We start from the raw sequence: 15,128 nt of genomic DNA, 5'->3' as shown, positions 1-15,128 counted from the left end.
ATCTTTCCATTTGCGATTTACAAACTTCAGTAACATGCAGGGTTAATGCTATCTCAGGCTGGCTCCCCTCAGCTGCCTTGCCTCTTCAGATCCCACCTTTGAATGACATTGCTGTGCTGTGACACAAAAGATATCTTTAGCCTTAGAAAGCTAATCTTGAAAAGGTGGATCTGCTGACCAAGAAGACAGCACCTTCATCAGTAAGTCAAGTATAGAGGATTTCTGGGTCACCCTCCATTGTCCGTGGAGAATTCACTGTAGACATGGGATTTTGGTTGGGGAGTGGAGGGATGTGGTAGAAAGGAAAGCACCTCTTCCATAGAATTCACTTCTATGACTTTTATAACCCCCAGAGAATTTCTGGGAGCAAGTGGCTGTGTTTTCCATTTGGAAGATGTTGGGACTCCTCAGGTGTAAAAATGTTTCTTCTTGGTTGCACCATAGATTACTGGTAGAGCTGGGGCTAGATTATAAGGCCTCTGAGCCTGAGTCCAGGGGCATGCAGCCAGAGCACAGCTCAGTGCCTTGGCATTCCATCCCTGCTGTAATCAGTTTGTGAGCCTGGTCTTGGTAATAGGATCATTCCATCTCTATTATCCGTCATTCTGCTTCATGCTTCATTATTCCCTGGAACCCTCATTGCTGCTGCTTTACCAATTCCTATCGCGCTTCAATTATTTGGAGCTCAGATTTAAAATGCCAACACTTTCCCTTCCTTCTCTTCCTGGATTGGGCCCCTATACCTTGACAGGCTTCTCTGTTCCCTACTCAGTCCTATGTAAAACATTTCAATCACCACCCTTTTGATAGCCTCACAAAGTAAAGGGCTTCTTCCTTTCTTGTGCTAGGGGCTACAGCTTAAAGCATCTATTTATCCTTTGGCTCTTCATCTTTTATATTTAGCATAGGGTTTCCTTTTAATGTTCCAGGATGATGGGAAGTGTTCTCTCTTGCTGCTGGGAAAGGCCCTATAGAAATGAAATATGTATTGCATTTCTATTCATTTGATTATCTTCTTCCCCAAAGCAGTTTAGCAAATTAACATTGAATCTGTTTTTGCTTCTTAAGCAAGAAAAGAATTATAGCCGCTCAGTTGTTCCCTAGGTTTCTTGCTCAACTTCCTTTTCCCAGAATGATTTGTCCATAAAATAGAGGGAAGGAGGAGAATCCACTGGCGAGGATTCTGGTTCTCCTGGCCGATGATGGATGGCCTGGTGAAAGACAGATCTGCTTTGGGAGACACAGTGAGCTGTTTGAGTCTTTTCAACTGTTTACTCTCATGGGGTTATAGAGGAAAAATGGAAAGGTCATGGACATGGTCTCACTTAGGGGTTTATTGGGGCACGGCTAGACTACTCTAGAAATAGCCTTTATTAAAATATTACGTTGTCTGAGATGGTTCCTTTATTAAAATATTACATTGTCTGAGATGGTGGGATACATTCTTAGAACCAGTTGGGTGGCAGCTTTCAGGTTTCAGATTTCAGGGCTACAGGCGCAGACATCTTAGGAAGACTTGGGGTTGGAGTCTACCGCTAAGGCTGGTTTCAAAACAGTGACTTCACAACACTAATTCCCAATGCCTTATCACAGTGTCTGAAAGTCCACAATTAGGAATTATTTTGTCCAAGTCCTGATAATCTCCAGCAGTCTCTTTAAAATAGTCAATAACCACTTAATAGAAATAGAAATGTCTTAAGTCGTTATCAACTGTTTATGCCAGAAGTATTCTCTTATGGACCTTGCCAATTCAAAAGTATACCAGAGCCCTGCTGAAATGCAACCTAGTGTAGGTAATTGGAAGTTTGGGGGAGTATGAGATGTGGGAAAAGTGGTGCCGAAAAGAGAAATGAGTTTAAAATATCACCTGCTTCCCAATTTTTCTCAGGGCTGGCCCTGTGGTTATGGTCTGTATTAATGGCAGCTGGTGGAGAAAGCACAGAAAATAAAAACAAGCCAGTATTTCCAGGGTTCTGTTGTCTTGCCAGCCTGCCAAATAGACAGACACTGTTGACGGATTTGACCCTAAGTTCTGGTTGCGAGGACTCTCAGGCCATGGTTCGGTGTAGCCATAACTGTGGAGACGGAAGCCTGGCGATTAGAATGGCAGCAAGCCCAGTGTCCAGACCCCTGCCTCTCACATTTGGCCGCATCATCTAGTCTCACCACACGATTTTAGGACAGTCCCTTCCCTTCTTTGGGCCTTCATTTCTCCATAAGCAAATGAGCCATTGATGTTGCAAGGCTTGGGAATGCTAGGAAGAACAAAAGGACAGAAGAGAGTAATATTCCAAATCTGATGTCAACCAAGGACTGATAAATTCCTGAATTACGAGATGATGGGAACAATGTGAAGCTTCTGTTGGGGAGTCCAGAAACTTTATGGGGAAAGGAAGCCAAGGGGGAGAGAGAGTCCCAGAGGGGCCCAACATGTGTTTTATATTCTACTTCTATATGTGAATTTGGGGCTCATTCAAGGTGCTGGCTTGCGACTCCTCAAGACCTCAGTTAACGCGTAGCTTGTATATAGCCACACAGAAGCCATGCTACCCTTTCTTCCTGCCTTGTAAGTACTGTTCTAGGAATGCCACAGATGGAAGCTCATGCCCATTAAACTGTTTTTTTTTTTTGCAAGCATATTTTTTTATTAGTTATCTATTTTATACATATTAGTGTATACATGTCAATCCCAATATCCCAGTTCATCCCACCACCACCCCCACCTCCCCATGCCCATTAAACTTTATTCTCAGGATTATGTTGTTCCCTCACTTAACTCCACCTGTTTCACAATTCCCCAGCCTTGGCCTATGAATATGGCTGGAGAAGTGTCACTCCTGAATTAATAGTTTAATTGGTGCCCCGGGAAGAATAGTGGGGTGGGTAGGGGGAGTCAGCAGTGCAGTCATTTGGGGGCTCCAGTGATCACTCCTCATTAGGAAATGCCTCACGTGGAAATGGTTACTGCCTTCGCAAACTGGAAAAAAGTTTATTATATATATTCTATGTAGACATAATATTTGTTTTTATTGTTGTTGTTTCTGATGAGTGATTATGTTTCCTTGGTGCTGTGCTAGGGCGCACATTCTCTGCCGGTGAGCCAGAAATTGTTTTGACTCTTTCTTTGGTGTTCCACATATTTTATAATCTACATTAAAATCGTCAGTTCTGAAACTTGGTGAGACAGGGATTTTGAAAGGGAGTGCTTTTGGCTGTGTGATGTAAATCTGTTTTTCTTTAGAGGAAGAGGGGGCATTTGGATGGGACTTCTAGTGTTACAATCAGGCATGGTAAAAACCATGCCCAGAAATAGAAATGAGTGAAGGAAATTACTAGTCCTGGGGCCACCAGAGCCCAGTCCTGAACTTATGAATAGGTCACATTCGAGGAAGAGATGGGCATCTCCTAACAGAGATGTTTTCAGGGGCCAATTTAGGGGCAAAGACTTCAACAGAGGGGCAGAGAAAACCTCCACTTTCCCAGGATACAGGAAGGAAGGAGAAGTCTGCTTAGTGCAGTAATTCATTTCTTTGTCATGTGATGGAAAAATCAGAATTATTACTGAGATTCCTCTGTTTCTATCAGATGAGACTCTTCAGAGGAGAAGAATTTGAATTAATTTTCCCTTCTTGGTCAGTATGACCTTTCAGTAAAACCCCTCAAAGTACCAGCTTCGTTCTGCCCAAGAAGGCTGATGGAAATGTACTTGACATTTAGTCTGGTTCTTGTCCTATAAAGCAAAGATGGAGCCAGTAGTGAGGAGGAAGTAGAATGGGGAGCCAGAATGGAGGCCATATGTTTTTGTATTTGTTTGGAGAAACAGCAAAGCTCTCTAAGGATGGATATTATTATTATTATTTGGTTTTGCTGTTGGTGGTGGGAAGATTAACAAGGACTCCATCTCTTCCAGTCCACTCTACTTTCTGTACATATTATTTCCGTCTGCTGCCAAATTCAGAGCATACGTTTCTTCTTAGCCCATACCCTCTTATTTCAATAAGAATTGGTAAAACAAAGTGGAGGAATGGAGAGAAATCTGATCCTCTTTTACTATGTAACCTTCAAAGAGTTGTTTCTACAGAAACCACTGGGATTGCTAGGTGGTCAATGGTGGCACTTGGATAAATGAATTGCAATATTTTGTTTAACTAAACAACTTAAATGTTGGGACATTAAGCAAAAACTTACACTAGGAAAGAAAGATTGTGAGCAACTCTTTTTTTGGGTTCTCTACCACATCCTGCCCATTCATGGGTTTTCTGTACTCCCACCCCAGTAGCACCATCATCTCATCTAGAAAGTTAAATACCATGTTAAAGCTGGAAGGGACCCTTGAGAGAACCTAGTTTAACCCCATCATTTTACAGATTTGCAGACAAAAGGCCCAATGTCATAGAGCTAAGCAGGGACAAGCCAAGACCTGAACCCAAGTCACATTGGTCACATTGGCCTTGATCTACTACTTTCTCCATCACACCATGCTATTTCTCAAAAAGTATGATACAGATGCCAGAAAGTTTCTCCTAAACTAATCTAGATTCCAGATATCAAGTTGGATGCCTGAGGGAGGGTGGGATGTTGACTTTAGAAAAGTTCATGAGCTGATGTCAACCTGATTTTGAGTTTAATCTAAAACTTAATTAAGTGTTTCTTTGTTATTATATTGTAGTCTGAGTGTGGTAGGAAGTTGTGGAATATCCCATAATTTCTTTTGGGCTCAATTTCCTCATCTCTAAAATGAGGAATTAGGGTTGAATTATCTTTAAGGTCCATTTTAGTTTTAACAAACTGTGGTTCCTCTAAGATCATTTTTAAAGGTCTTCCCCACCCTCCATCTGTCACATGCAAGAAATGGGGTCTTTAGTGCATAACTTCCATCAGCTCTTACATGGGAGAAATAAGGTTTCACTATTGATTCTGAATAGTGGTATAGTGTCATAGCCTTCTGAAATTTCTCCAGGGTGGCACAGACCCTCAGGGGAACCTTACACGAAAGCTGTGAGGAAGCTGTGGACAGAACAGCCAGGACTTCACCCATTCCTTAGGAACTACCCAGCTTCCCAAATGTGGACCTTGGCTGGAAATGAAGCCAGCTTCACTGTAGTGGCCTCAAGCAATGGAAAATTTTAAAATGTGCCTGATTTGGCATGCCCTGGGGCACAGCTCATGGTAGGTTTGTTAGTGAGTCTGTCTGCTGTCTCTGCTGAGAACGATATCTGCTTTCTGATGTTAGCCTTACTCTGTTCCTCACCAATCACTGAAAGGTAGGGGAAGATTTGGGGGACTTGCCTCTAAGTCTATCATCAGATATCGATGTTGACTCTTTTCCGTATAGGTTCTTTAAATTTATTAGTCAGAATTTAAGAGCCCCTCCCCTACTGAATTTTCTTCAGTTCTCAGTGGCAGGGAGAGGAAATGGTGATTTTGTCTAGGTTTTTAGAGTGTTACTTTGCTCTGTGTTCTGTCTGGAAAGCATTGGAGGTATCTTTCTGGCATATCTCTTTTGCCTTTCCAAATCCTATTAATTTATTGAGGTCAAATCATATCCAATGATAAAACTTTCTCTGGAACAGCCATGGATTTATAATCGGTACCACATGATTTAATTATTTTCTCTCTTCAGCCGTACTGAAAGATTCTTCAGAATGGGGGAAATGTTTTATACTTTTGATCTGTCTTATGACTCCCACGTGATAATTTGTGCTGAAAACATTAAAGCATAATGATGAAACAGTGGAACAAGTTTCTCCTTCTGGAATCAGCATTTGTTATTTTATAGTCTTGGCCTATGGAATTTGTTGACATATCTTTCAGGTTACACATACCCAGATCTTTACGGTGCTGGGTTTCACTCCTGGTGAGCATCAAAAACTTTGGAACTTAAAATAAAATCACAGCTGTGAGGATACCACCACAAGCCTACAGAATCAAAATTTCCAGGGGACAGAGCCTGGGTATCTATATTTTTTAAATGCTGCCTCTAAGTGAGTCAAATGTACAACTGTGGTTGACAAAGTCTGCCTTGTGGCAGATGAGGGCCATTCTTTTATGGAACTCTGCCAACAGAGGTTTCCCAAGGCATCACGCAGAGGCCCAAACAAAAAGGAAGCACACACATCATTTTGGTAGGACGGAACTACGAGTGTGCCTGGGTGTCCACGAGCAGGTTATATGCAAGAAGATAGCCCAGGGATAACATACATTTTGAAAAGGGATTTCTCTACTGAAAGCATTTTTTAAAACCCTCAAACAGGGCTTCCCTGGTGGCGCAGTGGTTGAGAGTCCGCCTGCCGATGCAGGGGACACGGGTTCGTGCCCCGGTCTGAGAAGATCCCACATGCCGCGGAGCAGCTGGGCCCGTGAGCCATGGCTGCTGAGCCTGCGCTTCCGGAGCCTGTGCTCCGCAACAGGGGAGGCCACAACAGTGAGAGGCCCGCGTACCACCAAAAAAAAAAAAAAAAAAAAAAACCCTCAAACATAATGGCTTCCAGAAGTGAGGACAAGAAGGGAGAGAGTAGAGGCTTATTGGGGAAGTGGAGAGACAAAGAGCAAAGCTAGAATGATGGGTAAGGTGACCATCTACATAATGTGACCTCTAAGGGCCTACTGACTTAAAATTCTATCATGAAAAACTCATTCCTTTGCCTTCAAACTTTGTCTCCTGTTAAAATGGAAATACCTGTGAATCACCTCTGACTGGCTGCATCATATCCTTACCTGAGAACACCTTGTGATGGGGTGTGGGGAGAGGTCTGGAAAACGATGGGTGGAAGGGTGAGAAGTGGTTGCCAAAGTAAGAAACACACTTAGCAGGGCATCATGCAGGCAATGGCAGCTGGACAAAAATTGCCAATTTGATTTTCTCTCATTTAAAAGAAAACTGCTCAAAACTGAGACCAACCATTTAATATTCTACCCTTTCTCCCCTGACTACCCTGCTGAGGAGCTTCTTGGCTCATCCTGGCCAATTATGCTAGCTCCTGAATGGAGAAGAAAGCAGCAGGAGATCCACCTCATCGCCAGGGAGACGGCCTGGTGGTCTAGGCTGGCCCCGAGAGTGAGGGCTCTGAGATCCAGCCTGAGGATTTTCCTCTGACTCGCTGTGCAGCCTCCAGCCAGTCTTCAAACAGCTTTAGTTTCCTTGTATGTCAAACCAAGATAAATACCTAACTGCCCATCTCTCTGGGGCATTATAAGGCTTCCCTGCTGCCACTTTCATTAACATTTGTCCAAAGACCATAAGAAGAAAGCTTTTGAAAAGTTTTAAGACTAATTATGATTACTATCAGCATTATCATTATGATATTGGGGCTTAATGTAACAGTAGCCAGAAAGAAAAATGTATCAGGAGCATGGGAAAACGGAGAACACAGAAACTTCACTCAGGGAAGCAGTATTTGTAGTGGACGAGAAACACAAAAAGGGGTTTGGGGATGGGGTGCAAAGGAGAGAAGTCTGCAATTGGTACCAGATGCCATCAGAAGCTAACGACCTGACAAACACCACTCTCATAAAACAAATTCCTTAAAAAGGAAGCAAATGGAAATATAAGCTAGTGAAAGAATTTGCAGCAGCTGCCCTAAAACCATTTCTCACTTCATAAACAGGTCTGGGTTTGATGCTTTTTTTTTTTTTTTTTTTTTTTTTTGCCTTGGTTTTATTTCATGCCACTTTCCCTCTTTTCTATCATCCCCTGTCTCATTCTTCCTCCCTTGCTGCCAAGGCTGGATGGACTTTTCATACTGGTAGTCATAGCAACAGTAGTTAATGGAACACCATCTTGATGGAAGGAGGCTCATTCAGAGTATTTGTTTTGTGTCTTATCTCAGCACGTATTTATCCTCAGTGATGACATGGATGAATTGGATGGAGTCACTGGAAAATAGCACGTGCTATTTTTTCACATTAATTTCTTGGCAGTGAGCTGACATGAACCAGAACTGTTAATGACTCTGTTTTCCAGTCTTCTCTGCTTAACATGCTGAAGAAATATTACATTTTGTGTACATCAAGGGCATATAGTATCTATGGAACTTGAAGTTCTTTAGCATCACTAATGAGGTGTTCTGATCTCATTCCATGAAGGACCGTCAGGTTTCAGATTACTTATCCAGCTAGGCTGAATAAAGACTTGGAGACAAAGGTTTATTTCCTGTATTGCATACCTAATTAGCAGCATTGGATTTGGAGAATCCATGCTGACAATTAACAATCATCCCCCCGCAATTCATATATTCCTCCCTTCATCAGGCTCCCTGGAGTGATTCTGAGGGAATACTACACCTTCACAGAGAATAATCAGAGCTTAAAGGAGTAAAAAAGTTTCCTTCATGCCACTCAACTCCAATTCCTCCATCCTATACCTAATAAGCATAGGTAAAAGAAATGAGAATGTCACTGACATATAACTTAAATCCCTGACGTGTAACTTAAACCCCATGGGTACAAGATCAGGGGCAGCCACTTTAGCATATTCGAATCAAATCCATACTTTTTGGACTAGTGCTTTTTAAAGCAATTCTCAATTATTTCAAGGCAGTATGTTCAATTCAATGACATTTTATTTTCCACTTTATTTTTATTTTTTATTTATTTTTTTATTTTTTTGCGGTACATGGGCCTCTTACTGTTGTGGCCTCTCCCGTTGCGGAGCACAGGCTCCGGACGCGCAGGCTCAGCAGCCATGGCTCACGGGCCCAGCCGCTCCGCGGCATGTGGAATCTTCCCGGACTGGGGCATGAACCCGTGTCCCCTGCATCGGCAGGCGGACTCTCAACTACTGCGCCACCAGGGAAGCCCCCACTTTCTTTTTTATTTATTTATTTACTTACTTATTTTTGGCTGCGCTGGGTCTTCGTTGCTGTGCGCGGGCTTTCTCTATTTGCTGCAAGCGGGGGCTGCTCTTCGCTGTGGTGCGCAGGCTTCTTGTTGCAGTGGCTTCTTTTGTTGCAGAGCACAGGCTCTAGGCGCGCGGGCTTCAGTAGTTGTGGCTCCCAGGCTCTAGAGCGCAGGCTCAGTAGTTGTAGCACATGCGGCTTAGTTGCTCCGCGGCATGTGGGATCTTCCCGGACCAGGGATCAAACCCGTGTCCCCTGCATTGGAAGGCGGATTCTTAACCACTGCGCCACCAGGGAAGCCCCTATTTTCCACTTTCTTATATTGTTGCCCAGCTCCGTGATAAGGTCGTTGGCTGCTAACACAATTCAAGGGCAAATAGAACAAATTAATGATGACGAGACTCCCAGAAGTCATTTTAACTAATATTTAGTACCACTGGCAAAAACATCATGAGCAAGAAAATATCTTGTTGTTCTACACCACTAGACTATGAGTTCTTTAAGGGCCTATTTATTTTATCCCCAGTACTGAGACCAATGCCTTGCCAATCTAAGTGCTCAGTAAATGTTTATGAATGAATGAATGAGTAGGGCAAGATGGTTGGATCATTTTTTTCTTTTTTAACGTCTTTATTGAAGTATAATTGCTTCACAATGGTGTGTTAGTTTCTGCTGTATAACAAAGTGAATCAGCTATACATATACATATATCTCCATATCTCCTCCCTCTTGCATCTCCCTCCCATCCTCCATCATTGTTTGATAATGATTTTTTGTATTTCATATCCCCACCTATCACTATAAAATTTAACAAATTTGCCATTTTGGTAGCCATTGACTTACTTTGATGTCTATGATATGAACAAATTTAATTCAGCAGACACTTATTGTAACTCCTACAATGAGGTGTATGGTGAATACAAAAGTGAGTAGGAGTCAGTGTTTGTCTTCAAGAATATCATAATCTAGTTGGGAGATTCAACAGCATTTAGGAGACAGATACTAATTGCCTTGTGGATCAAAGGATGGATAAATTAATTAACTGAAGAACAATCAAATGCATACATGACTATACTACAAGATAGAGTAAAAGAAGTGATAGAAGAGTTATTTTTTAAATTTCCCTGGGAGGTTCGAGGGAGGAAGATATCTGGAGGGGCTTCTTGGAGAAGGAAAGCCTTTTAGAAAATACAACAAATTGAGCAAAAGTACAGAAATGGGAAAACTAAACCATGTGGCTGGTTCATAAAAAACAGGCCACTGAAGGTGGGACTTGGGCCATTTGCAGTGGAGCAGTAGAGAGAATTAACCCAGGAACAGTAACAACCCTGGGGATATGCACCATTATTATCCCCATCTCATGGCGGAAGGAGCTGAAATACCGGGGAATAAATAACCAAATCATACAGGTAGTAGTAAATGGTGAATCCAGGATTCAAATTCACACAGCCTGGGGGCAGTTGCTCTAAATTTTAATCTCTGTTGTTCTGCCTTGATAAGAGGGTAACCCTCTTTTGGCTCTGTTGCATGCCCCCCCCACTCTTTTTTTTGTATAGTTGATTTATAATGTTGTGTGGGTTTCAGGTGTACTGCAAGGTGAATCAGTTATACATATATATATATCCACTCTTTTTTAGATTCTTTTCCCATATAGTCCATTATAGAGCACTGAGTTGAGTTCCCTTTGCTATACAGTAGGTCCTTGCTAGTTATCTATTTTATATATAGTAGTGTGTATATGTCAATCCCAATCTCCCAATTTATCCCTCCCCCACCTTACCCACTGGTGACCATTAATTTGTTTTCTACATCTGTAACTTTATTTCTGTTTTGTAGATAAGTTCATCTGTACTCTTTTTTTAGATTCCACATATAAGCGATATCATATGATATTTGTCTTTCTCTGTCTGACTTACATCACTTACATCACTCAGTATGACAATCTCTAGGCCCATCTCTGTTGCATCCTTGCTGCTCTTATGGTCCCAGCAGAGTCTTCCCAAACCCTGGGGAGTTAACTGTCCCTCCTGTTCCCAGTTGACTAGCCCTTGAGATCTGGACAGCAGTTCTCCTCTGCTGAGATAATGTCCTGGAAGCATCTAGAACAACGTCAGGCATGTGGCAGGGATCTGATATGTGTGAGTTTCTTCTTTTTGCCATGGGCTCAATTTCTGATTAGCCGGTGCTGATATTCAGTGGTGTATGCCAGTTGTCAAAAATACTTCCATGCCAATCAGTAAATAAATGTTGCTTTTTCTGCCATCTCAAACAACCAGGCCCTTCCTACAGGGCCCCCTGCGACAAACCTGTGATCGAACAACAGAAAGTTTAATGCCTGACACAACCAGGGGCCTCCAGGATTCACTCCTGACCTTTGTCCTATGTCTGTTCTGGTTGTTTGGGGCCCAGAGTACTGGTTATGAAATATTTCAAGGCTTATCTTCTGATCTGTTCATTTCTGATGCCATCCAGAGCTCTTGAGACACGCTCCCCACCTGTTCCACCATCATTTTGTCCTCCTGGAAGAGCCATAGAAAGCCAGTTCATAATCGCTTCATAGATGATATTGTTCTTGTTCATTTTATGTTGCATGGTTCCAGGTCACATAGAAGGAAGTAATGAATTTAATGTAAGTTTTGGAGAAACAATGTTCTCTTTGGTTTAGAGGCACTTCCCAGAGGGAGATGCAAAGCCTTTGCTGCTGCCTACCAGTTCTGAGTCAGTTTAAGATACTTCTGTTTCTGTCATCTCCAGCTGTGTCCATCGGCCCTGTGGGGAGCAGGGCAGCTGTGTGCCATTGCTGCTTGATCACGCGGATGTGGTGAACTGTACCTCCAGTGGCCCAGGTCACATGAAGTGCTCTATCACCTGTCAAAGGGGGTTTGACCTTCAGGCCAGCAATGGGCAGTACCTCAGGCCCATGCAGGTGAGTTGGACACCCGTGGTCATCAGGACCAAGCCCCTGGAGAGGGACAGTAGGCATGTTCCTCCCCCTGGCTGGATGGGGGAAAGGCACGTGTTTTTAAATCATCTGAAAGGAAAAATGAGGAATCTAACAAGCAAGGAGAAGCATGGCTTTATAGAAATGCAAGGTATATATAAGAACAGGTGCAGTTTCCATTAACTAGGGTGTCAGTTTCTCTCCAGGTGGGCAGTAGATAGGAACACTTATTCCATCCTTCTCCCTTGCTTTTTTTTCTTCCTATCAGAAATTATGACCCCCACTTTTGGCTTCAAAATGAGAATGCTGCAGTTTAGACCTGTCCACAATTTGCAGGCAAGATAGTTTGCAATCAGCTTGTTTGTGGTTCGTTGTCTGACTGCCCTGCACCAGCCCCCTTCCCCGCCCCCACCAGCCCTCCTTACAAGAAGACTGGAAGAAAGCGTCTGATTTTCTTCCTTCTGTTACTGAGGTGGGGATTATGTCATGATTCTAGCTTTAACTGAATTTTCCAAATTTCTACAAGCTACCATGCACCACTTGAAGATTTCAAGGTGATCTGAAGGTAGTAGAATATATTAATGAAGAGTGTGGTTTGAGAGACAGACCTGGAATGAAATTTTGACCCCACTGTTTAGTAGGTGTGTAATTTAGGTAAAGACAAACACACAAAAGAAACTAAGCACTTTAAGTTTGTTTCCACGTTTATAAAATAATTAAATCAGAAGGATTTATGTCACTGGGTTATTTTGATGACTGACTAGACATAATTTATCAGCTTCTAGCAAAATGGTAGGCACCTAGCTCTCTGCAAAGCTGCCATTATGATGAGCGTGATAATGTATTCTCAACTAAGAATTTTATTTTCCATTTTTCCTTTAGAGAGCTTTCAGTACTCTACAGAGGAACTTGAAAATTGAAATCAACCATTAGAAAACATGAGCACAATATGAGATAGAGACAGGATGCATTAGGCAAAAGGTAATGATGCTTGAGAAGAAGATGAGAAAGATGAGGTATGATGAGGGAAGAGTGGAATCACGATTGGTTAGTCAGGTATCAGTGGTTTGGAAGATTGGAATTGTTTTCATCTTGTACCAGTTGACTGCTTAGCAGGTTGTGGATCTGTGGAAGAATTTCACTTGCTTAGACATGGTCAGAATTTAAAGACACCATCTTTGGTTTCAGGTGGTTTAGGTTCTGCATAGAGAGAGACAGGTTTAACATACCTTGAAGCACCAACTCGTTGGTCTATGATGCTTTGGTGAGAAAGGCAGAACTCTTATCGCCTGCCCTTAACTCACACTAGAAAAGAGATGGAAAGAAGGAAAAAGAAAAAAACAATGTAGGAACTAAATACATTTTTGTGATACAGGTAAAGAAGGGGAGAGAAGAAAAGATGGTGTTTGCAATTCATTAAAATTAGGAACAAATTCAAAACAAAATGGTTAATACCTAATGAAGCCAGGAGAAAAACCAGGCAATATATGCAGAGTTTGAGAGACATTCTTTAAGTGATCATTGTGGTTTGAGCCAGTCTTCCAGTCTGTGATCAGTGTGTCAGGGACAGAGTTGGGAGAAGGAAGGTGGGAGCTCACCTTTTGCCAACCAAATGGTGGAGTCAGCAAGCACAGCTTTCCAGCTGACCACTCCTGTCACCCAAGGCTGGCCCCACTAAACAGATTGTACGATCCCAGCTCGTGATCACAAGACAGTGGGGATATTTGCTTTTTGTTGACACAAGAACTTAAACTAAACAGAGAAAATGTGTCTGGCTTTGAATTGGGCTCTTCTGGCAGGCAACAGGGAAACACTGGAAAGCAGGGAGGAGCAGCCAGCCAAGAGTGGGTGTCAGGGGTGACAGGTGCTCTCACCAGTCATTTTACCTTTGGCTTCGGTGCCACTGTGGTCTCCTGGTGGGATGGCTGGCTGAGCCACGGAATCTCCCCACTCTCCCTTTGACTTTTGGTAACCCATTGGCTAGAATGACGGCTGTGCTTTTTCCCAAACAAGCCATGAGCATCCAGGTCTCTGAGTGCCTGCTCATCCTGTTCCCCTCACTCTGAATACTTTCTTCTCCCTGCTTCCCCTCTGCTGCTGGGAAGTCTCGCTCATCTTTCAAAGGCCAGTTCCTGAGTTACCTACCCTGTGCACCTCCCCCCAAACCCTCTCCCTCCTACCCAAGTATGGGCAATCCCTCCTCCAGCCCCTGTAGTGCTATATCTCACCACCACAAAACAAGCATGCATATATTATATCGCTGTATTTTTTTTTTAACAGCAATTTATATTTTCTTTCTCCTTGGTCCATGTTTTCTACTTCTTTCATTTTATCAGTTGCAGTCTTTGTATTATATTCTCTCAAATCATGACAGAAGGAAGTAGGATATAACAAAAATATATCTCCTGCATTTTCCTTTTTTACTTTCTTTCCTCCCTTCCTCTCTCTCTTTCTCCTTCTTTCCCTTTTCCCCCCTTCAATTGTTTTCTGATACACTGCTCCAACCTATGATTTGCTCTGCTGGTAAATCATTAGGTCCTTGAGGGTCTTGTTTATCCAAACCTAGTAAAGAATCTGGCCCTTCTAGGTGTTCAAAAAATGTCTCCTCATTTATTTCATGGTGATGAATTCTAGGGCTCCCCTACAGAAACTGCAGGCCCAGGGAAACAGCTGGAATCTCTCAAATTTAACTACAAAGTTTGGAAGATGCCTCATATGCATTAAGTCTCAGCGGTTCTTAAAGCCTAGGCACCATTCTCAGAGGAGACGATTATGTTTAGTAGCATTATCTGTTGGCTTATCAGTAAAGGTCCCAGCAGGAAACAGATGACAAACTCAGAGGTGGCCAATTTGAGGGACTTCAGTAAAGGGACCACTTCTAAAGGTGGGGGCAGGATATAGGAAATTACAAGGAGATGGTGCAGAATCCCAGGGTGAAGGGGTGATATCCCCTGTAGGCCTGAAGAGTTGACTATAGAGAACAGTTAGCAGAACCCCTGGGAAGAGAGTTCAGGAGATGTGTGGAGATCGCTGCCAAAGGGTGCAGCCAACCTACAGCAAGCCCTAGGGAGGGAGTAGCAAGGATCAGCACCCTGACCTCCCTTGCCTCTCTCCCTCTCCAGTCTGCTGCCACTGTTGCCCTGGGTGCTAAACCAAACACAAGTCAGAGGCATGAAATCTACAGGAGCCAGCATCCCAGGGCAAGGTGGAGAAGGGTAGAGAATGATCTGGAGGAGCACGTGGAGGATAGCCAAGAGTTGGCCTGGAGGAGTGTCTTCATTTAAAGATTCCCTTACACTAACATTTGCCTTTCATTAGCAACATACCTGGGTAGTGTGAGATAGTACACT

At 42.9% G+C, this 15,128-nt stretch overlaps 1 protein-coding gene across 1 annotated transcript in view; it reads left to right on the top strand.

The window, feature by feature from the left end:
- PAPPA2 (pappalysin 2) overlaps positions 1–15,128 on the top strand; it is a 297,667-nt gene that overhangs the window by 206,392 nt on the left and 76,147 nt on the right. Inside the window, exon 14 of the mRNA XM_060088558.1 lies at positions 11,592–11,763. Coding sequence (XP_059944541.1) covers positions 11,592–11,763 — 172 coding nt within the window. The remainder of the gene's footprint in view (positions 1–11,591; positions 11,764–15,128) is intronic.

This window comes from Mesoplodon densirostris, chromosome 2 (genome assembly GCF_025265405.1).
Source record: "Mesoplodon densirostris isolate mMesDen1 chromosome 2, mMesDen1 primary haplotype, whole genome shotgun sequence".
In the NCBI taxonomy this organism is placed as follows: domain Eukaryota; kingdom Metazoa; phylum Chordata; class Mammalia; order Artiodactyla; family Ziphiidae; genus Mesoplodon; species Mesoplodon densirostris.
The sequence above is the reverse complement of the archived record's forward strand: the minus strand, read 5'-3'. Positions and strand labels throughout refer to the sequence as shown.